The sequence below is a fragment of the Sparus aurata genome, chromosome 2 (genome assembly GCF_900880675.1).
Source record: "Sparus aurata chromosome 2, fSpaAur1.1, whole genome shotgun sequence".
Lineage (NCBI taxonomy): Eukaryota > Metazoa > Chordata > Actinopteri > Spariformes > Sparidae > Sparus > Sparus aurata.
Genome location: NC_044188.1, coordinates 19,073,911 through 19,099,890, shown reverse-complemented (window position 1 = coordinate 19,099,890; position 25,980 = coordinate 19,073,911). Strand labels below are relative to the sequence as shown.

The window sequence follows — 25,980 nt, the reverse complement described above, 5'->3', positions numbered from 1 at the left end:
GGGCACAAGGAATATTGCGGTTAGGAAAGAACGCAATACAGAAAGAGGGGGAAGGGTGGGAGAGATGTAAGACATGGAAAGAGCGGTGGGAATTCTGAATGAAAAATGATGAGAGATAAGAGCATCCATCCATCCAGCTTGAAACAGCTGGATGGACAGATGAACGTTTTTGCTTAAAGAGAGACACAAAAGCTTGATGAGACAGTAAACAGCTAACCTTTTGGGAGGCAGAAGGCGAAGAAGGCATGTCAAATGTATTTTCATCAAAGCAGATAAGAATTACAGCAAATGGGAGGAAGAGGACAGTATGATATGTCCTAGTCCATTACGTACAGTGGTGATTCTTCTTCACAGCACGTCGTTACACGGAGCGCTTGTTAAAGGTCACTGCATTGTCACTACAAGGAAATTACAATTTTCCAAGGTAGTTCCACACATTTGACTCTGACATGTCTTCACAGGTAACGTATGTTTACATAACATATATAACGCTTGAAAATAGCTCGTATGGCGGGCTTGTGCAGCAAAGAGACAATTATACCATTATATTGGGAATGTTTTTGGTTAAAAACATCAACAATACTGGGCATCCCTGCAGTACTACAGAACTTCATTATATTGCCGTTTGTCACACAATTTAAAAAAAAAAAAAAAAAAAAAAGAAAAGAAAGAAAATGCAGCTTTTGTGATTTGGATCTTGCAATTCGATAATATTTTCAATTTTGTGCAGCCCTGTTTATACAAACATACCCGTAATAATTGTATGCACCCACTTATAGAAGACATCTAATTTGAAGTGAAATAAGATGCCAAAATGCAACCTAGGCTTTTTTTGTAAATGTACCCGAGTCAAAGCTTTGTTTAATAGCATAATTACAACGAAAGAGGCACTTTTAAGATTTACCATATTTTCGTTTTCGGTTCAAACTCATTTTCAATGGGAATGCTACGGGCACTTTTACGATAGCATCAAAATCGCTATTTTTAAAACACTAAGAAGGCAAACAATGTTCTCAATGCTCGTGTTCATGTGTAGAGACCCTGGTGATACTACGAACAACGTTTCATGTTGTGTCGAGCCTTCTTAGTGTTTTAAAAATAGTCATTTTGATGCTATCGTAAAAGTCCCATTGAAAATGAACAAACGGAAATACAGTCAATCTTAAAAGTGCCTCTTTCGTTGTAATCATGCTTTTATATGAAGGTTTGACTCGGGGACATTCACAAAAAGCCTAGGTTGCATTCTGGCGAGAGTTTCGCTTTAACATCTCCAATCAATATAGCGACTTCAACATTAGCAAGCCCTATGCTTTTCCAGACGTTGACATGTCAACAGGGAACTAACCTAGCGATTATCCAATATGTTATAATCTAAAGCCAACGTCTGTATTCTAATTAAATGTATTGATTACTGTCACACAATAGAGAATTGTATATTTTTGTGTTTAAACACGATAGATCTTTGTTTTTACTGCACTTGTTGATGTCAATGTTGTTGAACCTTATGATAGTAAGGCTTGAGCAGCCCACACTATATTGTTCACATTTTCCGTATTAGGATTATCAAAATGTATAGATTCAGGTTGCTATTGCCAACAGGGAGCTGAAGGTGGATGAAAAGAAGCGAAGGGAGGGGGAAGGAGAAAAAAAAACAGCTGAAACGGCAAGAGGTGGCAATCGAGGCAGAAAGAGAGGGGGAGTCAGGAGAGGAGAGGAGAGGAGAGGAGAGAGAACACGGGGAGAAGAAGACCCACTGGACTTGAAAAATGGAGAACAGGTACGATAGAGAAAGATAGAGAGAAGAATAGCAGGAGGTGGAACAGACAGCTAATGGATCGTCTTTTGTGAGCGGACTCTGGCATGTCAACAGACTCTCATTTGCATGAACAAGCACCGAGTAGCAAAGAGTCAATGAGTCAGCCTCCCTCATCCTTCTCTCTCTCTCCCTCTCTCTCTCTCTCTCTCTCTCACACACACACACACACATACAATGCTGCAATGCTCTTATCTTGTCAGACCCTGGCTATATTGTGCAGTACTCTTACATCCCACTCTCACACAGAAATGACCACAGACGCACAAACAAGCAGCCTGGATAAACACTATACTACAACCTTGTGCCTGGCTGTTTCAGACCAGAGTCAGCGGGAGCTTTAAATGCTGATGTCACAAACAGTCACACCTGTATGGTTAAATTCATTTTAGACTTGAATCAGGGGTTGATATACGTCTTTGGGAGCTAAGCAAGTGGCATACTGCCGGAACCATGCAAGCAATATGAAAAAAACACTGACATTGTTTACATGGATACAGGTAGTCAGCTGACAGGATTGCTGCATTGATTGTTTAGTTAATTGAAAGACAATTAACAGCCAACTATCTGGATAATCAATTCATCAATACAGTTATTTTTCAGGCAAATATGTCAAACATCAGTTGGGTTTCAGCTTCTTAAATGTAAAGATGTGCTGCTTTTCTTTGTCATTTACCATTGTGAATGAACAATTGTAAACCAAGCCTCACTGTTCAACTATCATTTAAACTTGTCAAATTGTATTCACTCTCTCACTTAGGTACTAGCTTGCTAGTAGTGTGTGTGTCATTCTGCTGACAAACCAACCAACCAACCAACAAACAGACATGGGTGGAAACATAATCTCCTTGGCAGAGAAAAAAATTGTTTGTTGTAGCCCTTCATTGCTTGAAACCATTTAGTTAGAATACAAGAACACAATCAGTCTGCACCAGACGAGGTAATACAGGTCCATATCCACCATCATAAACCTGCTTTAACAATTTTTCTCTCTGAATGTGAGGAGGTGTCACTCATAGCCCGGCACCAACTAATGGGGACAATGCTAGCCACAGGTGCCACAGGATGCTCATTCAGTGTGCAGGGTGCCGCCGCGAAGCTGACAGTGCTCTTGAACCGAGCAGGCGGGGTAGTGAGGCAGTCTCGCCAAGTCAGTTTCATGACTGTAGCAGCAAGGACTTGTAACCAGCAGACACACACCTTCTTGGCTTTGGCACTCCTCACCGGGCTGTCGGAAGCTCCGGGGAATTTAAAGGTCACTCTGGATATGCTCAGTGCTGTGCTTATATTTAGATTTTAGGGGGAAAAAAACTTAATGTTTAGGAAAGCTAAGACACTCATCTACAGGACTCACTGTTCATGCTGCCTGGTATTTACATGTACTGTTAATCATCTAAATAATCTAAATAAAGAAATAATATGCATTATTCTCACATATTTTATCAAAATTGATCACTTCCTAGTCACTAGTCACTGTATCAAGTCAACCATCACATTTCCATTCTAATTATCTTTGAGGACCAGACTACAAATGTTTGCCATGTTCAGTGTTTTCCCCTTGTCTCTATTCCTCTGTTTCCTCCTCCCTTGTATTTTAATTCACTGTGTTTTGTAAATCAAAAGTAGACAGAGACAGAGAGGGCAGTGATTTTCAAAGCACTCTCCACCAAACAAACAGACCATCACAGCAGTGATTTATCTAGAATCAGATCAAAGGTGGTGCTAATGTCAAGATTCTCTTTGTACTCAGACGAGCAGGTGCACACATGCACACAAACAAACCTCATTCAGCAACCCTTACAAATGCAGTAGCGCTTGTTAAGTAACAAGTATGACAGCAGATTTGTACATCCTGATGGTTCCTCCTTGTCCTCCATCTCCCTTTTTAACTAGCTTATTACACTGGGTACAAAAGTCACAGAGAAAAGTAGGATCTGTTCCTGTTCAAAATCAGCTGAAGACAACTGCTCGTCTAGGCTTCAGCTCTTGCTATGTTTTTGTTTTTTTTTACATCTAACATCCACACATATTTGCTCACTTGGAATTTCAGGAGCAAAAAAAGCACTGACTAATCCAGAATTCTGACTCTGTGACCCAAAGAGTCTGGGAACTTTTGGCTGTTTACAGCAATGGCATCACTACTGGAGGTAGGTGTTGTGATTCATGGATTCTCTGTCTTATTCACCCTGTTATTTTTAAAATAAAGAAAGAAAAATCAGCACATAGTGTGAGTACATCTTCATCCACAGCTTGGCTCAAACAATCGGCAGCAACTTTTATGTTTTCCCGGTTATAGTAATCAAGTAGATTAAATTTCACATGAATGTAACCTTGTGTGTTATGTCTGACAACCAAAAAATATACATATACTGAGAACTTAGTTCAAGTTTCGGGGAAATCTGTTGAGCATATTTTGTTCAATTCTACTGATGAACTAACCAACCAACAAAGGAACATGGCGCACTGGTAAGATGACAGCTTTTGACAGTACAACCTGTGTCCACTCCCCTGTGTGCTGACCACAGCGCTCACACTAAGCAGATAGAGAAAGATGCAATTTGACCTTTTCAGTAGGTCTTGATGTCTCTTGCACAGCCCATGTCCCTGGGCGAAGACAGGAAAGGAGTCAAACTGAAAATCCACTACAGGCCACTAAAATACACACACACTGCAGTGCAGGGGACTGCTCTTTTGTGGCCTCTTTACCTTGGCCTGTCGCCTTCTCTTGCTGCCCTTTCTGGTGAAAATGTCAGCCCATCCTTCTCTTTCTCTTTCTCTTTGTTCTGCTTCCCTGCCCAGGTGACACAAGATTCATATGACAAAGATAAAGAAACACGAACCCATATTGCAACACAGATCTTTCAACTGTCTAGTTGATGGTGTTTGCAGCTTGGAGGCAGTGTCTATCCTCAACGTCAGTGTAGTGCCAGTTTCTGATCACAGGTGACAACACACAGAAAAGGGAATAGAAAGGGCAGCTACACTGACTCAGTGTAACCAGCATGAATGTGCTGAAGTACCTTTTTTCGACCTGTACCTTTTCGACGTATCTCCTCTGTGACAAGATGAGAAGACAGACGATTAGAGGGCCAACGCACCAAACCAGATTACAGAAACTTCTGCTCATCCTTAACTCAGTTTAATTTATATAGGCTGGCCACCACAGTCATCTGGCATCTAAAAAGGCTTGAGTTCTAAAATTAGACATTTGCTTAGTTGAAAAGAAAAACACTATGTTTTTTATGCTTTAAAAGCAAGAAAAACATGCTAATTTGATCATTGAAGAAACGTCAATTTACAACATCATCAATACAATTAATAGATCTAAAAGCAACAAAAAAAGAAGCTAAAGGGCTCAAATGTTATTATTGTGTCTTGGACTCTTGTACTAAGGATGTGTCCCTTAAGTAAAGTAAACCAATGCTTTCAAAATATAAGCATCAGCTTTTAAACAAAAATTAAAACTGCATGTCCTCAGATCCCTAAAAGTCCTTCAGAAAACATCATTCAAAATTATTCAAATATTTTTAGATGACATAAAATGAAATACAGTTCCATCATGAAATGTAAAAGCTTATTAGCAGCAACAGGGAAATACATATTTTTGAGTAATCTGTGCAACTCCCATAAAATCCAGCCAGACTTATAAGGTGAAACAGAAAAAGCTGGGTAAAGCCAAGGTAAGGTCTTGTAAGGGAAGTCATACTAATTGAATAGGAATAGGAATAACTATTCTCCATCTGATTACTAAAGTGAACAGCTGGGAATATGCAAAGGAAAACTGGGAAAGCTTTGTAGGAAAGATAAGCTGGAGACTGGTAAGTAGCAGAGCGGGAGTGGGAATGATAGAAAATTTATGAGTGACACTGACAGAGAGTAGATGACAGCTAGAGAGAAGATGTACTGTAGCGGTACTCAGCTCTAACTGTGAAGAGGAGAATCCTGCTGCTACTCCTCACAGTATGTGGTATGTGAGCATTGCAGTGTGTTATATTTGTATGGTCAGAGCCAGACCAAAATTTACTCAATTATAGATCCATTTACACAAAGCAGAAACACTATCTTATCTTGTTTTTACAGTACATTACAGTGCAAACAACTTTAGTGAGAGGAGCCCATATAAATGATTCACTTTTGTGGTGTTTACTCACACAGAATTTCTCATAGCTTCAAGTTCACAAGTACAAGTGACGCAATAATGTAGTGATGTACCGATGGATTTGGAGTGGATATAATAACAATAATTTTGAGCCGGAAAAAAGCCAATAGTCAATCAATCGGCCATACCACCCCGTGTTGAACTGAACATCTAGTAAGGGCAAGCCCAGTGCATAGGTACCTTGATATAAACAATGGTGCTGCAAACACTTATAGCACTAGAACCAAAACTAAGACCAACAGGGATATAGGTGGAACAAATAGCTAAACCTAAAGCTCCAACACCAAAACAGGACCAGGATATGATCCCTCAAGAGCTTCCCAATCAAGAACAGTACCACTTCTGCTTTGCAATAGTAGACAAATGCTTTTTCCCCTGTAGTGCAGCCACAATCAGCGTGTTTCCACTATAACTGCACCTTTAATTCAGAATGAACTGGTACAACCGTGTTATAAAAAATAATAGTCCATCCACAAACATAGTCCACATACACACACACAACACAGCATAGCACAGCACTGCGACTGGGCCGATCAGTCTCCTTTCTGTCAGTTCTGTTTAGCATCAGGGTGTTTGGTGCTGACACTGACAGCCCACAGAGACCATCCAATCAATAAAGAACTGGATATAGCATACAACTCAGATTGATTAATTGTTTCCGGCAAACTGGAACCAGTTCAAACCTCATTCCTCCCATGCACATACGTCACTGGCTTGCGGATGTGCTGTGGCATCAGCAGTCTGATTTTCTTTATTTTTTGAAGATGACACATTCAAACTTTAGACTAAGAACTGAATGATTTATGTATTCAACAAAACCAAGCCCGGACACTGCACTCTGCACTCTGCCTTTACAGACCTCTTCTTGAAGCGAACACTCTGTAAATCTGTCAGTTAGCATTCATTGGGGACATTTGTAACAATCCAGAAAGTGAATCAAACAGTGGCCTTCTTGCACAAGCTTCCAGTGTTGCTTCCAATGAAACTTACATTTGACAATGTTACATTGACAGTACAGAAAGTTTTGTACTTGATTGTGCCACAAGCTGAGCAAATCATGTATCAAAGTGCACAACTTGAATTAAAAAAAGAATAATGTGCTACTAAAATGGGTGGGCACTGCACATTACATGGTGCCTTCCCTACCCTGGCCCTACTCCAGAGCATTAAAAAAAAACAATAATAAAAGCAGCATGTGAGATACAGCGTCATCTGTAGGGTTTCTTTACCTTCTCCTTGGTGCCAGCCTGCGTGGTGTCGGGCCTGGTACGGATTGTAAAAGGGGATGCAAGCCTCAGGAGTATGCCCTGGAATGAAGGCTCCATCTTGGGCGAGACAATCTCAAAACAGTCCCTGAATGAGAAGTTCCGGTGAGGCTCAATACGCGCCTGTCTCCTCAACCCTTCTCCAAGCTGCAGTAACTCCATGCGAGGCCCCAGAACAAGGTGAAATGGAAAGGCACGGCAAAACGTGGCCAGGCCGATGCGCAGATCACTGGGGTTGGTGGAGAGTGAGGGGGGGATGCGTTTAGTGGCTACAGAGGGAGCATTTGGGAAGGAGCAGAGGGAAGGAGGGCATGTTTCCTGGATTTGGAAAGACAAGCAAACTGTGGTAACAGAGGTCGGGAAAGGAGAGGGAGGGGATGGGGATGAGGAGGGTGAGGCAGTGGGGGACGCAGTTGGGGTTGGGGTTGCAGAGTCACCATCTGTGTGTTCTATATCTTCATTTGGCAACAAGGGAGTTAGAGGTGGCACCTCTTCCACCTCAACTTCTGAATGAAAGATCCGCCTGGCAACTGCTCGGATTAACCCTGGCATGACCAATCCAACAACAGGGGCAGGGTTGAAACAATGAAGAAGCAACACCTTCCCTCTACCATCTCTTTCTCCTTGCTCTCCAACTTTGTCCAATTTTCTTCTTCCTTTCTCCTCCTCATGGGGATCTTTGCACTGGAAGGAAGGGCTCTCAGATGAGGCACGACGCCCTGTGGAGGTGCGAATGTGTTCCAAAATGGCGTCAAAGCCATTGAAGAAGTCCTGGAGGTTGCCACCCACAGCCCGAAGCACTCGCTCATTTTCTTCAAAGCAAAGGCCAAAGAACTCCTCTCCGAAATGCTCACGAAGCTCACAAAATGGTACTCCTGCGAAATAGGAGAAGCAAAACACTGATGTCAGCAATACAGAATTGCACACACAAATTATCAACATCATAGCATAACATCATATATACACAACGATAAATCTCACTTGCCCACATGAACCACTTGCATCTAGGTTCACTGTCTTTCAGTTCTATTTCTCAATGCAGAAATCTGCCACAAACTATGTATAATAATTTCTCGTTACAGCTTCCTTTTATGTGAGATGTTGACTCGTGTCGTGTCTTGGCCAAGATTTAAAATATCAGCAAAAATAATTCTAAGCATATCAACCATAGAAGATCAGTGTTCAAAGTAATCAAACATCAAAGCCTTGCTAAGTAATGAATATTGATAAGGTAAAATAATCATGTCACATGCCTACAGACTGAATTATGACTGAGAAAAAATAGGATTAAAGGATTATGGCAAAATTAACATTGACATTTAATATAAATAAAACCTGACACCATGAAATAGAACAAAATCAGAACAATCCAAAAATGTACAAGAACAAAACCAAAATTCTGAAAGGATTGATAGGGACTTAGCAGGGCACAGACATATAGGAAAAGAAACTGCAAATAAACCATTGAAAACATCTGTCAAATTTACATTTATCCACAAGTTTCCTGGGGATGTCACTGGGAAGTTACTGGTGAAACGATTATGGGTGATACCAGTGTCATAATAGCTGATGCAATGGCAGTAGTTTCAAGGCTTTAGAAGTGCTGGCTAAATGGGCTTGGCAATAATAACAACATTAGTTGTATTCACACAATATCCTAGATCTTCATGAATGAATGATAAGGCATATGAATCGCTCTGTGAAAGAGGATTAGCATCCTGTTACCATGGAAAATGCTGCGTCTGGTTAAGTGACAGGACAGATATTGTCATTGCATAATACAACAAAACTTTTTTCGGCAGCAATCCATGACATAGCAGCCTCTAATATAAATATAACCTATATATTATGTATATGATATATTGTCCATATTAAACAAATAAAATGTTGGTGTTTTCATGGCCGGGGGTGCAGTGACCACAGTGACCCCAGTGTTAAACTCTTTGGAAACCTCCCTGTGTCTCAAAAAAGTCCCTTCATCTGCTCAAAGACACATGTTGTCCAATGAGCTCGTTCAAAACTGAACTCACAAACTCAGATCAGTTTACTATGACACAGGCAGAAGACGACAGGTGATTTGTGTGTCATCGACATGATATGGGTATTTTACCAAACTACCGGTGGGAACAGGTTACTATTTCTTAAGGAAAAGCTTTCAGTTGATTAGCACTCTAATGTTCAAGTATCATGGTCATGGACATTGGGTATTGACTGAGAAAAGACATAAATGAAAGTGGCCAAAGGAGTTTCTTTGCAGGATGGCTGGACTCAACCCTTGGAACAAAAAACGGACCTTGGATATCAATAAGAGGCTTAGAGTAGAACTATACTCATTCTGACTGAAATAAGTCAGTTGAGGTGGTTTGGGCACAGACTTCGTCACTGGCATGGATTCATTGGATCCAAAACATGCTGTAGGGATTATATATTCCATCTGGTCAGGGAACTCCTCAGAATCCCTCTGGAAGAGCTGAAGGAGGTGGCAGGGGAGAAGGATGTCTAGGCTACTCTCTTAGCCTGCTGCCACCATGACTCGCACCCAGATAAGTGGCATAAAATGGATGGATAAATGGGTAAACTTAGAGGGACTGAGAGGGAACAAGGCGATAGAAAAACACACAGGGAAGGTTGAAAGAGACAAAGAGAGGAGGGGGGAGGATTTGCAGGCAAAGACAGATGAAGACAAAGAGAGGGGAGGCAAAGCTGAGGCATAATGTGTGATGCAGATAGATAAGAAGATGCCTATGGGACAGAGGAGTTAAATACAGTAGCAGTATAGTTATTGCATTCAGTGGTGGTAGCTCTGCATAACAGAAAGACAGGACAGAAAAGGAGGTAAAGGAATGTAAAAAGAGGCAGGAAGAGATCTGTGAGGACGAAGCTGTACTGAGTGACTCACAAGGACACTGTGTGTGTCGGTGTTTGTGTTTTTTTTTTCATGTTAGGCCACGGAGACAGTGTAAGCCTCGAGAGTGAGTCACACAGTGTGTGTGTGTGTGTGTTTTGCATGTTTGAATAATATTTTTTGTGTCTGTATGTGCGCTACCTAGTTCCCTACTGTAGTTCCCTTTTTCATTAAAAGTGTCAAAAATCAGTTTTAGAGGTCTAGTCTCTGGGGGGGGGACTGTCCACATACACATGTAAACAAAGAACACTGATACTAAAGGACACGCATGGGGGAAAAAAAGAGATGTAGTGCCTACGTGTGTCTTGGTGGTATTAAAAATAACACAGTACAGGACAATCGATCCAGTGCAACAATACGAAAAGAACACTGCCAGAAACAGAGGGGTGAAAAGTACATACACAAATTCATTACCATGTGTCACTGTCAAACACATAATAATACACACAGCCATCTTACTTTACTTCATATTCTTACCCAGTATGGTGGCCATATACTGAAGGATTTGTAGGATGTCTTCCTCTGAACCAGAGTTTTCTAGAAATGGGCACTTATCCTCTCTCTTTTCTCTTCGCCGCTCCTCACTGCCAACTTCTTGACACCTGTCAAAGACATAAAAAACAAACACACACACACAGGATAAGCACTGATTAGCCAAAAGATCAGCAAGTAAGGACTAAAAAAGTGCTAACAATAGGATGAAACCACCATCTTATCATCTGAAGATGTAACGTGGACAATTTTTCTTTTGTTGTGCTTGTTTTTGTACCAAAAGCCATCAAACTGCATAATTCTTCACTACAAACAGTACTGCCACCAATTTTTTTCAGATTACACACTCATAGAAATGTAGATCCACTCAAAACACTTGACTGTTACAGGTTCATCTGATATTTTTCCAGGAAAGACACACTGCTGCTGATTCTCAAAAATCATTATTCCACTTAATGGGGTGATAACAAATAAGCAAGAACAATGTGTATGTTTTTTTTTGTGTGTGATTTGCATGACCAGACAGTTTGATCAGCCTACGTGGGTTCACAAAGCAGATCCACTGAAGCAGCTGGACCACAGAAAGACAAGGATATGTGCTCAAGGTCACCTTTACAGTGGTAATAAGGGAGAAGCAAATACTGCTCTTTCACTTCCCCACACAGATTTATTTTAAAGTAAAAGTAAATTAGAATAAAAGCTTGATTTCTAACCTTTATGCTACATATAGGTGTACTTTCCAACAGAAGGAATATTATTCGCTTTAAGGTTGATTTGAACTGTTGGGATACTGTGTGTCACAATAATGTTGCCCAAGATGTCAGTTTGTGCTTTAGGGCCACTTTTAACACTTGTTGTTCGTTTGCTGAATCTTATCAACATAATCTTACTATTTTTACATGAAGGGACAGTGAGCAAGAGAAAGAGAGAGAGAGAGAGAGAGAGGGGGGACATAAGGTGAAGGTGAAGTGTGTCTTTTTCAGTGTCTGTCTCACTATGTCAGGACAGGGAGCAGGGAGCAGGGAGAATGAGAGGTAGCCGAGACAGTGATGGGCTCACAGAGACTGAACAGGTGTGTACATGTGTGATGGACAGACTGACAAAATAAAGGCAAAGGGGAGAAAATGAGTGATAGGGACACTGAGAAAAAGACAGAGGGCAGACAGTAAGTGAGTGCAGGGACAGGCAGAAGCAGACACCTGGCTCTCACCTGATTTCTTGTTGTCTGTAGAATTGTAGAGTTCGCTGTAGAGCCTCCTGAACAGTCTGTGTCTGCAAGAAGAAGCGGAAATATCAGACAAGCATACATGTCATTTATTGAGTTTCCAATATCAGCCACTTCATGTATAACTGGACCATCCTAGCAAACCAACAACCATGCCAGATTTTCACTTCCACTGATTTTGCATTGTAATTAACAAAATCAATATTGGCTGAATTTAGTTTCAGGTTTCTGGTATTGCACATGCTGTCTCACTGTAGTACTGTCATGACTTACAGGGACCCATGAATAGGACAGAGTCTCAGGAGGTTTTTTTTTCTTATATGACAATTAAAAATGTCTGCTGTGGAAAAGGTCTATCTGTGAGCATACAGACCCCAATAAGCTAAAGTTGGAATATTACCCATTTCTGCAAATTTGTATCAAGATAATATGTATTACAATTTCATAACATAATTACTATTAATGTAATTCATTTCATTTTATCTTTGTGAGTGTCATAAAGGAGGAGTTCTCCTAATAGCCCTGTGTTTGTGGAAAAAAGATGTTAGCCCCTATCGAAAGAGATTGTTTTTATTTCCTTCACATCCTTCTTGTAAATGCCCACAAAAAAAAATAAATAAATACTAGAAATATTAATAAAGCTTAAGGGTTGACCATATACATGCCTTCATTATCTGTGTCTGTGTGAGAAGCTGGCATTTTTGGCCTCACCGACAGACTAAGCCTGAGAGGGCGGGTCCAATGTGATTATCTGTGATACAGCTCAAATGCAAGGCTGTAGTGACAATACTAAAACTCTGTGTGCCAGCTGGAGAGGTCATTCATAGGCCTCCATCCACTCCGGACAGTTACAGAAGTGATTTTGTGTGTGCGTGTGTGTAAAGAGGCAGAGGGCGGCCAAGAGAGATAGTGAGTTGTGAGGTTGTAGAGCAAAAGCATGGGGCTGTGAGAAATGAGGGACTGTGTGTGTGTGTGTGTGTGTGTGTGTGTGTGTGCATTCAGAGAACAAATCTAGATGTGTGTAAGTTGGCAGGTGTTTTTAAAAGGTGACGAGCGTATTGAATTAAATAAGAGTGAGACATCATATTGTCACTAACCAATGGGAAATAGTATCACAGCTTCTCTTCTCAGTAGTGACTTGTTTTTCTTTATTCTGTATTTATGTCTGTGTCTTCAACAACGCTAATAAATACAGTTAGAGCCACTTGAAACAATGCCTGCTGATACCAAAATATTACCACTTTAAGCTACACCATGCCTTAGCAGCAACAGGAGCAAGATCTGTAGCTTAAAAAATACCCAGCAGGCCATATTTATGCTATTTGTGAGCATAAAACATGCTTTTACTCCACTTTCTCCTCTCTATTCCCCACTTACACGTTGGTGTGAATGCCTACAGTATGTGCGTGTGTGCATGTGTGTTTTCTCACGACGATCTACTCATACTGCGGCCTTGATTCGGCTACTCATTTACCACAGAAGATGCACATAATAGTGTGTGTACACACAATTCTACAACATGACCAAACACACAGGCGCTAACTGTTATCGGACACACACACACGAGCAAACATACAGTACACATACATCATCATTAGTCTGTATTGTTGCAATCACTGGCATGTTGACTGTACACACACAACTCCATACCCCATTGCACATGACTCTGACGCAGTCACACACACACACACAAACACGCTTAGAGCGAGGGATTTGGTTGACAGCTGGTGGACCAATCCTGGATTACCTGGTCGTTAGGATATTGTTAAACCACTACAACATCTATTGATTAGTGCAATATAAACACAACATGGTAAAACAGAGTTGTGGCAATAAATTGAATGTAACTAAATAAATATCATTATGTTATCCTGGCGCGATGATACAGTGTAGACAGAAGAAATAGCATGTATGGAAAGATAAAAATAAAATGTGTCCAACAGGAATTTAGTTTTTCTCTTTTAAGACACACTCTGACACACACTCTCCTCTCCCCGTTTATCTCACCCGTCCCCTCTTCTTTACCCAAACCACTCTGTCTCTTTTGTTTGCTCTCTTTCTTTACCTTGGGAGGGGAGCAGAATCTCACCAATACTCACTCCATTCCTCTTGCTCTGTTGCTCTGCATTGCTTTCTTTCCCCGTGAGAGTCTGTCATACTCCTCTCTACTGCATGTAAACCTACCATTTGGACCACCTCCTCCTTGCCTCCTTTTTATTGCATCTCCCTCCTCCAAATTTCCATTAGTGTAAACTGATGTGGTCTATGGTCACAGAGCAGTGGGTAGTGGTGCTTCAGCTCAGTTGGAAAGCTGATGTCGCTACTAAAGGAAATAGGAACCAGATGAGACCCTGCCAGATAAATCCCAGCATGAGATGCATCAGGCCTCTCTATGGGGGAGGACGAGTGTAATAAAGCAGGTACAAAGAAAACAATTCTGTTGACATCTGCTTTAAATCAGGATTTTTGAGGCACAGCAATTTATGTGACAGTGAAGCACTGGCATGTCAGCTGTGTAAGGACCCACTGCATCGGACATGGCATGGGTGATTAATTTCCTGAACCATTTCAGTGACCTATTCAACTCCATAAAAGCTGGAATTACGCGACAAGCAGGAGCTGAATCAATCAATCCACTTGCTTAATGCACAGGTCTGAACACACCTATGGTCATCCATAACATCCAACCGAGACCGGGACATGCCAGGTCCAGGTCAGGTTCGGTCGTATCAATATATGACATAATCATAGATATAAAACTTTTTTTTGTACATGTCTATAATCGGGATATAGAGGCAAGCTGCAACCATGGTAACAACTGTATGATAGGAAAACACAAACTCAGTGCTGCAGCTTAAATTAACTGCTGTCGAGCTCCAGTCGTGGTTCATTGTTAGTGTCTCGGATTCAGTCGAGTTTGGACACAAAAATGAGGCCTGAGCTGCACTCTAGTTCACAGAGTGTAGTCCCAGTTTACTTACTGGTCACTTGGAGAACTATGTCTTTTTATCATCAACTAGAGACCAGTGGGATCCTGCAACGGGATCACACCAGCAGCAATGCTTGTCAGCATTCAGACAAATGAGTACTCAAGGTTCGGGTTAGGGTCCTTACTACATTAGTAAGTAAAGTTATCGGTACTCATGGCTCTGACCTTGCGTCCTGCAATGTTGTGATGTGATCTACAAAAATCTCTCCACCAGCATATGCCAAAGTACTCAAAAAACTTCTGTGCTTATTCCTGATATAATAGGTGTATAATTAGGTGTCTCCAAGAACACATTTTGCCATGATGACACACACACAAACACACACACAAACACACGCACACACAGATACAGACAAGGTAGAAACAATTACAGCCATGCTGTCACAGCTGGTAATAAGTGTAAGACATGTCAGTAAATTGACCACCTTATCATGTCTAGATTTTCTGATGTCAAGAGGGTAGCTCCATTCTTTTAAATATGCACCAAAAAAAAGACAGACCACTTCAACAGGTCAACTCATACAAAGTGGTGTTGAAACATTTTCATGAAAGCATGTGAACGTGGCACCATGACCAAACCACTAAAATGACTATACTAGCTAGAGGCAAGATAGATCTACTCCTGACTGAATTTGGCACCTGTAAGGGAAGACACAGATTTTACACACACTCACACACTTTTATCACACTTTTTATATTTGTGGCCAACACTCAGGGACTTTTGAGCAGCGTCATGGGTCACTAAGCTAATGGCTACCTTCCATGTGTATACACGAAACTGAGAGAGGGAGACAGAAAATGAATGTTTGCACACATGCACGTGTGTGTGTGTGTGTGTGTGTGTGTGTGTGTGTATGTATGTATGTGTGTGTGTTGTCGCTTCTGGGTCAGGGTGGCCAGGGTGAAGACAACCACAGAGAGCATGCTCTGTTCTCTCTGTCACGGTCCATTGCAGTCAACAACAGACACTGCCACTGCACGCAGCCGGTGTGTGTGTGAGTGGTGTGTTTGTGTGGGAGAGAGAGAGAGAGGACAAAAAAGATAATAAACAGTGTGTTGTGTTGTGAATGAGTGAGTGAGTGAGTGAGTGAGTGAGTGAGTGAGTGAGTATATACTACATGCTAATTGGCTGATGTTGATGGCTACTGTACGCTCTTACTAACAGCAGCAATTAAACACTTTGATGGCACCATCAATGTTAATGTATTTCGAAAGTGGACATTAATCACCCGTTGGCAGAAATCCAATGTCTGGCTGGCAGAGAGAGTTAAATAGGGCCATCCAGAAACTTTGGTGCCAATTCGAAATGTATTGCAATTCTTAAATATGGTGATTTATTGAGATATTTGTTTGCTCTTTCAACACTAGACCAGTGTTTTTTAATCCTGGTCCCCGGGGCCCTGTCTTGCATGTTTTACATGTTTCACTGCTGCAATACACCTGATTCAAATGTCATCAAGCTCTGCTGAAATAATCAGTTCAGGAATTGTAAAAGTCATGATATTAACGAGGAACATTTTTTTTCCAACCACTAGAGTTTATGCCGTTCCAGCCTAACACACACACACACACACACCTTTCAGACACAGAAAAAAAGACCTTGGGCATTTACCCTTTCACTGTCCCTGTGACCAGAGCACAGCACCACAATGACCCTTACATATTTACATTTTAAAAAAGGGGCTCCATTGATGTCCAGCAGATGCCTGTAATTACACTTACAGGCAGGCAAACAGATACTTGCAGAGAGACACACACAACATAGTAACGTAAATGCTTGATATTATCATAACTGTGTTATTCAAACCTGTCTTTAAGTGTCCCCTCTTCCCTGTTTTTTTCACAGAGCTGCTAAAGATCAGGGCCAGTAAGAGCTGCCGCTGAGAGCTGAAGTTGGCTCTCAGTGGTCCTCTCCAATATACACCAACTTCAGATTTTTAGCTGTGCTGTTGAATTTCATTATTTTGCGAGGTTGTGCCAGGGTAGCAAAAATAATAGAAGACTGACAAATCACTGCTCTTCTATATGGATTCTCTATCTCCATCTATTTCTCCCAGGGATGGGACTACAGGGTCGGAGCATTTGCAATATGGAGAAACATATTCCCACGCCCTCCTGTACTCAACAGCACAGCATTGCTTGTATCATGTGGTTAAGATACATAAATAAACCTAGAAGTCATTAGAAGCAATGAGTAAAGCGCAGAAATGTTTATTTATCTATCAATCTATTATTAACCCTTCCATCCATTTCAATCTCTGTCAATTACTAAGTGATACTAAGACTATGTAGACACAAACAAGACTGCACTGTACACTGATTGGGGATCACTTTTAGTTTTAAAGCTCCATAGTTTACAGTGGTTGTTTTTTTTTATATATATGATTAAGAATACACTTTAAAGATACACATTAGAAGTGAATTAAGCAGCATTTTTTTATCAACACTGAATCAAATGGTTCACAGTATTGTGGACTGTTTGCTAGTACTACTGGTACCGCTGTCAATTAACACCAATTTAATTTTCAGATCTTAGTTTTGGTTATCTGTACTGACAAAAGTAAAACAGTGTTGTCCATGACAACTGACTCTGGCTTATGATATGCTACATACATGCTACATACTCGAGTTGCAGTGGTATCAGGGTTTCTAGGTATACCATAGTATGAAAATCTTACAGCGTACATTTGCTTATCTTGAATTCTACAGCATAGTTTTATCAAAAATACTTATATAAGTTTTATATGTTTATATTGTCCGTCAGGACATATCAATTTGTGAAATTATAACAAATTGTTTGTTTAAAAAAAAAATATTTCTAATTTCTCTAAGGATCCTTGTAACTGTTTGCAGACAGTGCAGGTTTACATGTAATTGGTGGAGAAAGTTAAACATTATTCAAATCAATGAGAGAGATACTTTGCTAGGAGGTAGACCAGTACAGTACAGGTGGCCAGCGAGAAATTTGCATTGAGATGCTCAGGTTATCCATATTTTTGTAAGCAGTTGCAAGCTAAAATGCCGAAAAATGTTAAAGTGTTGTCAAAAATAGTTTTCATCGGCTTCAAAGGTTGACAGCATAACATATATAGAGAGCTTCTATTTATAAGAGAGTTTGTGACTTTTAAATACAGCCAAAGACTGTCTTTGTATGTCACTGCTATTTAACTTTTGTGCTTCATATTGCTGAGTTTCTATTATTTTTCCAAAAGATTAAATGTTCCATTTACACAATGAATTCTGGTGTGTTCAGATATTTGCAGGTAATCTCAGCTCTGTGCATTAAACTAAGTCAGATTTAGCCTCTCACATCTTTGATAGCATGAAGCAGTCACCTAATGACATGGTTAATGTCAGAAGTTTTGTACAGTTTTAAACTTACTTCCTAACTGGCTTTTCATTTAATATCACTTGACTATGAAGCTGCCTTTGAGAATATGGTATAATTTACTTGTGTCAAAGTTAAAGTCCTCTCTCATATTGCCCATCTGTTCCGTCCACATCTTAGACATCTGTTTGTCTGTCTGTCAACTTATCGTATATTAAATTGCTGACCTACACAACGGGGGCACATTACAGGAGATGCAATCAAACCCAAAACTGAATCACAAAAGACTATGCAATAGCAAATTAGCTAATAACATGCCATCCATCACAATTGCGCTCGGTTTTAATAACTGCTTTATTACATTACAGCCTGTAGTACAACTGAGACACAGATAGAAGCCGAGACCAAAGAAACGGGCTCATTCGTCACACTCCTCACATCATTACATTTACACGGACAGAGCATGGGTATCGCTCTCTCTCTCCCTCCCTCTGTCCCTCACAACAACATATTTATTATATAATCTGCCAGATGATCAGAGCTGAAGGATAAAAAGAGCCTTTTTTCATAGACAGCACAGCACACATATGGGGAAAGACATTGTCTGGGATCTGGGAAAATTGTGCTCCTGTGGAAGAGCTTGAATGTTGTCTTTTTCCCCTGAACTTCGGTGACTGTGTGAAATGGAATAAATACTTCCAGCTGTCATCATATTGACTGCCTCTCAGAAAAATCACTGTCTTTTGAAGACCAACTGGCATTGATTTGGTCAAAAGTGCCCAGCTCTCATTGTAGAGAGTATGTCAAACACAATTCAGAAGACTGTTGGTAAAACTATACACTGAGTTAGCTATAAAGCATGGCATATTATTATAGATACCAGTAATCAGCCCTTATTGAACATTAAAGTATGTCATTGCAACTTAACTTTCTGACGGCACACACAAGTTGGAGGCCTACCATGGGTGAGGTCAGTCGCCTTAGGCTCTCCCCCAGCGAGTCCAGGTTTACCCGTCTCCTCCTTGTGACCCTCTTGTGGGGTCCTTGCTGCTCCTGGCCCAACGGGCACGCCGACCTCTCGGCGGGGCTGCGGCCGTTCCAGAGCACCGCTCTGTGGGAGGATGGAAAGGAGGAGAAGGGGCAGCCCCGGCTCTCCTCCGCCGTCTCCAGACCGCCGTCCCCTCCGTCTCCCCCGGGGCTTTCGAGCCCGCAGTCCGAGCCCACCGAGCTGCTGAACGACTCGGAGGAGATCTTGCGCGACGACGAGGACATGGTGGTGGCGAGGAAGAGGAGGATGGTGGTGGTGGTGATGATGAAAGTGGTAGTGTTGAGGATGATGATGATGATGATGATGATGAGAATGATGATGATGATGATGATGATGCTACAGTCGGTTCCGTACCACGTCCACCTCTACGCCGGGGAGTCATCAGATAGTGGTGGGGGGTGTGAGGGTAGGGGGTGAGAGGAGGGTTGGGTGGGTGAGGGTGGGGGGGTGAGGTCTGTCTGTGTAGTTATGTATGCATATGCGGCGTGTGCGTGCGTGCGCGCGAGATGATGTCCAGGTCTGTGTGTGCATATGAGATGCGTCTGTCTGCGTGTGAGACTCAGCGACCTATTCAGAGGGAGGGGAGGGGGGGGTCGACCGAGAGCGAGAGCACTAACGGCACGCAAACATTTATGTAAGGGGGAGGAGGAGGAGGTGCGGGTACAGCCTCTTAAAAACCGGCCCCTTTTAACCCCCAAAACAAACGCACCTCCCACGGTCCTCTCTCCAAAGGATGCTTCAAATAAAATAAAATAAAATACTACAAAAAACAGGACAGCGGTTTAAGCGTCTAATGTTTAAAAATACGGGGTTTTTTTAGATGCTAGCTTACATGCGGCTGTCGCGCGCCGCAACTGTGTCAAAGCAGCCGTTACCTAAACTGACGAAACTGCAAAACAGATAAACGACAAACGGCCTCCGGACGCGACATGCTCGTCCTCCGCGGTAATCCCCACACATGTCAGTCACTCCTCTCACTCCGCCTTGACAGTGAGGACCGCGGCGTCAACCTCCCCCCCGTTTTCTCCCGGAGAGAAATCCCCAAAGTCACGGCAGATGTGACGGCTCCTCTCCCTCTCCTCCTCCGTCACTCCTCCTCCTAGTCCTCTGCGACAGCGGTGCTCCTGTCTGTCCGCCGGCTGCCCCTCTCATCGTTTGTCCATCTTCCACTCATAGTCCTTCGCCGCGGCTCCTTGTCTCGTGTCGTCTCGGAGAGCAGGTGGAGGGCAGCGGAGGTGAGCGAGGTGGAGAGCTGGGAGAGCGCGAGCAGCAGCAGTAGCAGCAGCTGGTGATGTGCAGATCCACCGAGCTCGCGCTGTGAAGTGCGCATCAACGCGCTGTTCTGCTGTTTGAGTTGAGACTGCAAACCACAACCAATCAGAGCGCAGATAGATCTATCCGTCCATCTATCTATGATAGAAAATGTAAAGTATTTAAGATATTATATATTTTAGATAGATAGATAGATAGATAGATAGATAGATAGATAGATAGATAGATAGATAGATACTATAATTTATGTATTTATTTACCGAAACTGTAAACAATTAGCCTACATGCCTATATTTTCTGTTAATAGCGAGCCCCTTCTGGATGGCCCATGGGACTTTATTTCAGAAAACCTTTGTTCAAAGAACTGAGACAGATATTTTTTCGAGCCCATTTGAATCATGTCACTAATCACACATGTGATTTGTGTCAATTAAAAGGGAACTTTTCACCTACAAACTGTCTGGTTGCTAACAAGTGGCTAAATCAGGCCCAGGAGGATGCCGCTCAGCTTTGCTCCCAGTCTGGCCCAGTGGCCACTGGCGGTACTGCAGCCCAAATATAATTTTCCCCAGTGACCACCCTTATAAAAAATGTATCCGTGAAACGGTTTATTGGACATTAAACACATCATTAAATGTCCCTCAATTTAATTATGAAGCGCTTACGTGGCTTGGAAATGGTGGTTGCTAGCAAGTGGCTAAATGAGACTATAAGCTGTCCATTAAACGTCATCATGCCGAACACAGAGACTCATCTGCTCACAAGTTCATCTTTATAGGCCGCCTTTATTTACAAACTACTCTATGAATTTCACAACTTGCAGTTTTATCAATTGACAGAAAACGTGTATAGAAACTGTGTAGTAAGGTGCTTAGTGGTGATGACGTTTAAGTCTGCAACTTAATGTAGTCCGTTTACAACATTAGCTTTCTTCCTCTAGCAATTTAATTTATGCTTCAAAAATCACAGAGGTGGTGTTCATCTACGAAGATTATCTTGCTGAACAAAACATGTAAGTATCATAAACTCCAAAATCCAATTCAGAAATCCCATATAGGCTGGGGTATAATGGTAACTTCTAGGTTAGCCTACAAAACTACACCTTGGCTATGCCACTCAATTATATATATTTTGCTTTGGTGGTCTAAATGCTGTTTAAAAACACTCTAAGTGGGAACATAACCAATCCCAATTACATTGACTACACATTATTTACACTCTTGACAGGGGGTTGATTTTTGCACCAACTTCAGCCGTGGTGCACGGCAACGCTTTTAGCTTTGCAGCTATGGTAAATACTATGGCTTTAAAAAGTGTGTAAATGTAACATCTGTTTTTTTTTTTCATTTTAAAACAGGTCCCCATCTACTTCAGTTGTTTAGGAGAATGCTGCAAAGCTGTGTTGCTGTGAACTTCAGAAATGTTTTGTGAGCTGCAAAACTTCACTTGACTTTCCATCCATCAGCATGAGGCTGAGTAGATAATCTTTACATTTTCATTTTTGAGTGAACTCATCCTTTAAATCAAAATGACATGAGGAACTGGCACCAGCGCCACAGACAGAAGGGAAACACTGGGTCACTTGGCCAAAAAGGTCCATCTAACCCTTAAAATATTCTTCAGAGATCATCTTGCCCTAGCTCTGAGAAAGACTATTGATGACCCCGACTGGCACATTAATGTACAATATCACCTAAAGTGGACTTGTTCTTTCAGTCATCTATTTAATTCTGTGGACACAGAGCCAGGCAATACTTTTCCATCATACTCAGACTTTATGATATGTTTGAAAGCTCCTTACAAAGCAAATCCAGTATGTTGACCTTGAGTCAGAACTCTTTTGACAAACTACTGTTTCCAAGGTGAAGAATACCCTTTGATGGATAATGCTAGAGTTCACAATTATATTAGCTCACAATAGATCCATCTCCATGTCAAATAAGTACATTTCATGAGCTACTAACGACTGTGTGATATGGCAAAAAGCTACATACAAAGCAAATACATGGATCTTGAGTGTTGATTCTTGAGAAGAATACACAAGTGGATGATACGATGGACCCATTAGTACATTTCTGCATGAGGTTTGTTTCATCAGTGTAATGAACAAAAAAAACCCCAATCAAAATCATGGTTGGTAAATACTGGATTAATACTCCTTGTTATTTCAACATGGTGTCATTTACAGGTTCCAACAATAGTGACACCTGGGCAGGCAACGAACAGGTGATTGTTCTCCAATTAGGAGGGGAAATGGCAATCAAGCAACATGCGACTGTAATCAAACAACAGTCATGGCCAATGAGCCAAGTTCATGGCTATGTGCCAATTGTGTTCAACATGGGGATATACTAGGACAAATATTGCTCCACTGGCAGATAATGGAGCTGGCAGCAGTGGTACACGCTTGTTGCCTCCCATCAGAGAACAGAATGATGCTCATGTCTGCCACTAATCACATCCATGACCTTGACCTCGATTGGCAGAGCATGCCTGTTCATTTAGGGCCCCACAGGGACAAGCAGAGAGACACTGAGACAGATGATGCATCATACGAGTGCATGCATGTGCGCACACACGCACAGATCGCAGTGTAATTTCCTGGAGGTGCCTGCTAATTCATTTGACTTTCTGGAGCAGCATGACCCCAATACATTGCATAGAATTGTGCTCCTTCTCTCTCTCTCTCTCTGTCTCTCTAACACTCACCCACTCACCACTGTCTTTCTCTCAAACACAGCCTGCACTGACACACACTCCACACAAACTCTGTCTCACTTTCCATTTCCTTATCTGGTCGCTTGCTTTTAGCAATCAGTCTGCCATCCATCAGTAATAATGCAGGCATTTAATAAAGCCAACACCGCGATGGAATAAATAATGTTCCCGAGGAGATAAGCCCAGCAGCAGCCAGACATCTATAGCCGAGTGCAGACAGGGCAATAGCTCCATATCTGGGCTACTGCAGAATTAGAATAAACAGAAAGGGCACCTCATATACTAGATAACTTGTGTTTTTTTCAAGAAACTTTTCTGTTAACAATATACTATTTATTTTTGTTATAACGTTAAGTTACAAAGTGAATAGTTTCTTGTTATAACAATATCAGTAACATTGAAGTTGCAACACGTAACCACGCTAAACCATGAAACATTTCCTGTTACAACAAGATTACTGTATTATTTATAACAAAACACACAGCCAACTTGTATTTTACAGCACTCTATGATAGATGTTTTATGATGGTCGTTTAAGCTATGACTAATTAAAAACATTCATCTGAATGCAAATAAATAACACTGTAATCGTAAAGGGTTGCCCTGGATGGTTGGATTATCAAATGATCAACAATTCAAATAATTTGGACCCATTCCAATCCTAAACAACACTACTGACCTTTAAGCCAGATATGTAAAAATAATAAAACATTTTATAGTGTTTTGCGGTCAATAGGCTCATAAAGTGCATCAGATGAGAAGGAGGAATTTGCAGTCAGATTTACAGTGTCATCTCTCAGGTATTAGCCTGCATATTTACACATACACATGCAGAAAGATATTTCAAATAAATGCATGGGGGGGGGACCCATATATAGACAAAACCACGAAGGAACAGACACTCACAGCATTTACATCTAAAACATGTGACGTTGTGGAATGCAAAAAGATAAGAAAATGTTCGGCCCTGTGACGAACACCAGTGAGTCAAAACCAGGTGCTCTCCCCCAGAGATAAGCACACAGTCACTCAGACATAAAACGCAGTCGCACATTCACTCAGAGACACGCACAACTCACTCGAGCCTTTAGATATTTTAGCTCTCCTGTGTGTGTGTGTGTGTGTCAGGTTTCGATTTGGTGACACAGAAGACTTATTGTTGCCACGTCTTTCCGTCAAACATATGCCTCCCGCCGGCAAGTGACGCAGAGTGGCGGTGTAAAATACAAAAGAGAACGAGAGAGAGCTTGAAAAGAGAGGAAATAAGGGAGAAGCTGGGGCAGAGTGAGCGGATAAGTGAATGAAACACAGCTAAGGAGGATCAAACAGCCTGGTGGAGGGTGGGCTTGCAGAATAACTCTAGAAAGGACATGCATGTGTGAGACACATGGGGAGAGAAATGGCTGTCTCGGTCATAAATCTGCCCCCAGCCAATCTAATTGGCCATAACCATACATCACTCCACGCCACTGCACTGCTATTAACCATGAACCTGGGCCTCTCTGTCACTTGCACAATATAAATAACCTGCTGAAGCGTCCCTTGGGATGCTGTCAAAGGAACAAATCAGGTTAAAGAGAAGCAAATTGCATGTTTGTTACAATGAAATCGTCATCGATTCAGTTGAATTTTTTCAGAAATGATCATGTTATGATCTCACCTCTGAGTACACAGTCTGATGTGGGGTTTTGTTTTGGCAGTTACATCCTATTCAATTGATGGTCGAAAGAGAAGGCTGACAAATTGAATTGCTGCTGATTTATGGTGGAAGTGCCCCTCTGATGCACAAATAAACGATAAATAATCCACAGTCCATTGACCGCTGAGCTGCAGAGACACTGGTCAGTATGGCATCGCTGATTTTTACAATGAAACGAGTCTTACCCAGGTGATGTTATAATAATGATAAATAATTACAAAATGCTCGTTTCTCAGGGAAATTTATTTTCTCGATGCCACAGTGTCCTTGCCGACAGGGATTTGCGCCTGCAAGTAGAGGACAAGCCCTCTGCTGCCATCATGTCCCTGTTCCGTCTGTACTTTTAGTGAACACTCACTGTCAATGTGACTTAGTGCAAGCTGAAGGGTTGATAAGTTATATCATATATAAAAGACTAAATAAAAAATGTGTGTGGTAACTATGGTCCTTTTCCTGTGAAATTTAGAAATATGTTCTCCCATCTAATCACTACTTCTCTCCCAGATGTGTAGCGTTTCAACTCAGGAACTTTTTCCAGGGACTAGGAACCTTTGGAGGAAATCAGTGCGTTTCCACTGCAGGGCCCAAGTTCTAGATTGAAGGACACCTATAGTGCTCTTTGTTTTTTCCCTTTCCTTCAACATTTTACATGTTCTTGAGCATTTAAAAGCTCTTGGTGTTAAAAAGTGCCCAACAGGAGCTCCTCTCTCCCACAGAAAACACTGCTCCTGAAACGCCTCATCAGTAGTCCCGCCTTTAATTCTGTGACTTTGTGACATCACTCTATGTCACCTTGTTACATATTTGCATAATTTATGCTGCTCAGTTGTTAACGTGTGTGTTGGGTCAGAGGAGACTGGGTATTCATGAGAGGGTCGTAAAGAGAAAGGAGCAAAAACAGAGCGTTTCTTACAGCACTGGACAGTATGTGAAAACTGATCTGATTTTGAGCATTAAAGCATGTAAACCTAAACTGCTAGTAACCCAAAATAACGTGATGAACCTAAAAATTAGTACATGTCTCCTTAAAATCAGGGAACAGCTTTTTCCCCAGTGCAGTAAAAAGC

General features: G+C 41.5%; 1 protein-coding gene across 2 annotated transcripts in view; it reads right to left on the bottom strand.

Moving 5' to 3' along the window:
- gucy1a2 (guanylate cyclase 1, soluble, alpha 2) overlaps nt 1–20,572 on the bottom strand; it is a 35,818-nt gene extending 15,246 nt beyond the window's left edge. For both annotated transcript variants that reach the window (XM_030406753.1, XM_030406763.1), the window contains exons 1-4: nt 19,137–20,572; nt 11,845–11,906; nt 10,620–10,744; nt 7,202–8,112 (exon numbers count right to left, since the gene is read on the bottom strand). In XM_030406753.1, coding sequence (XP_030262613.1) covers nt 7,202–8,112; nt 10,620–10,744; nt 11,845–11,906; nt 19,137–19,448 — 1,410 coding nt within the window. In that variant the 5' untranslated portion in view covers nt 19,449–20,572. The remainder of the gene's footprint in view (nt 1–7,201; nt 8,113–10,619; nt 10,745–11,844; nt 11,907–19,136) is intronic.
- Between the last annotated feature and the right edge of the window lie 5,408 nt (nt 20,573–25,980).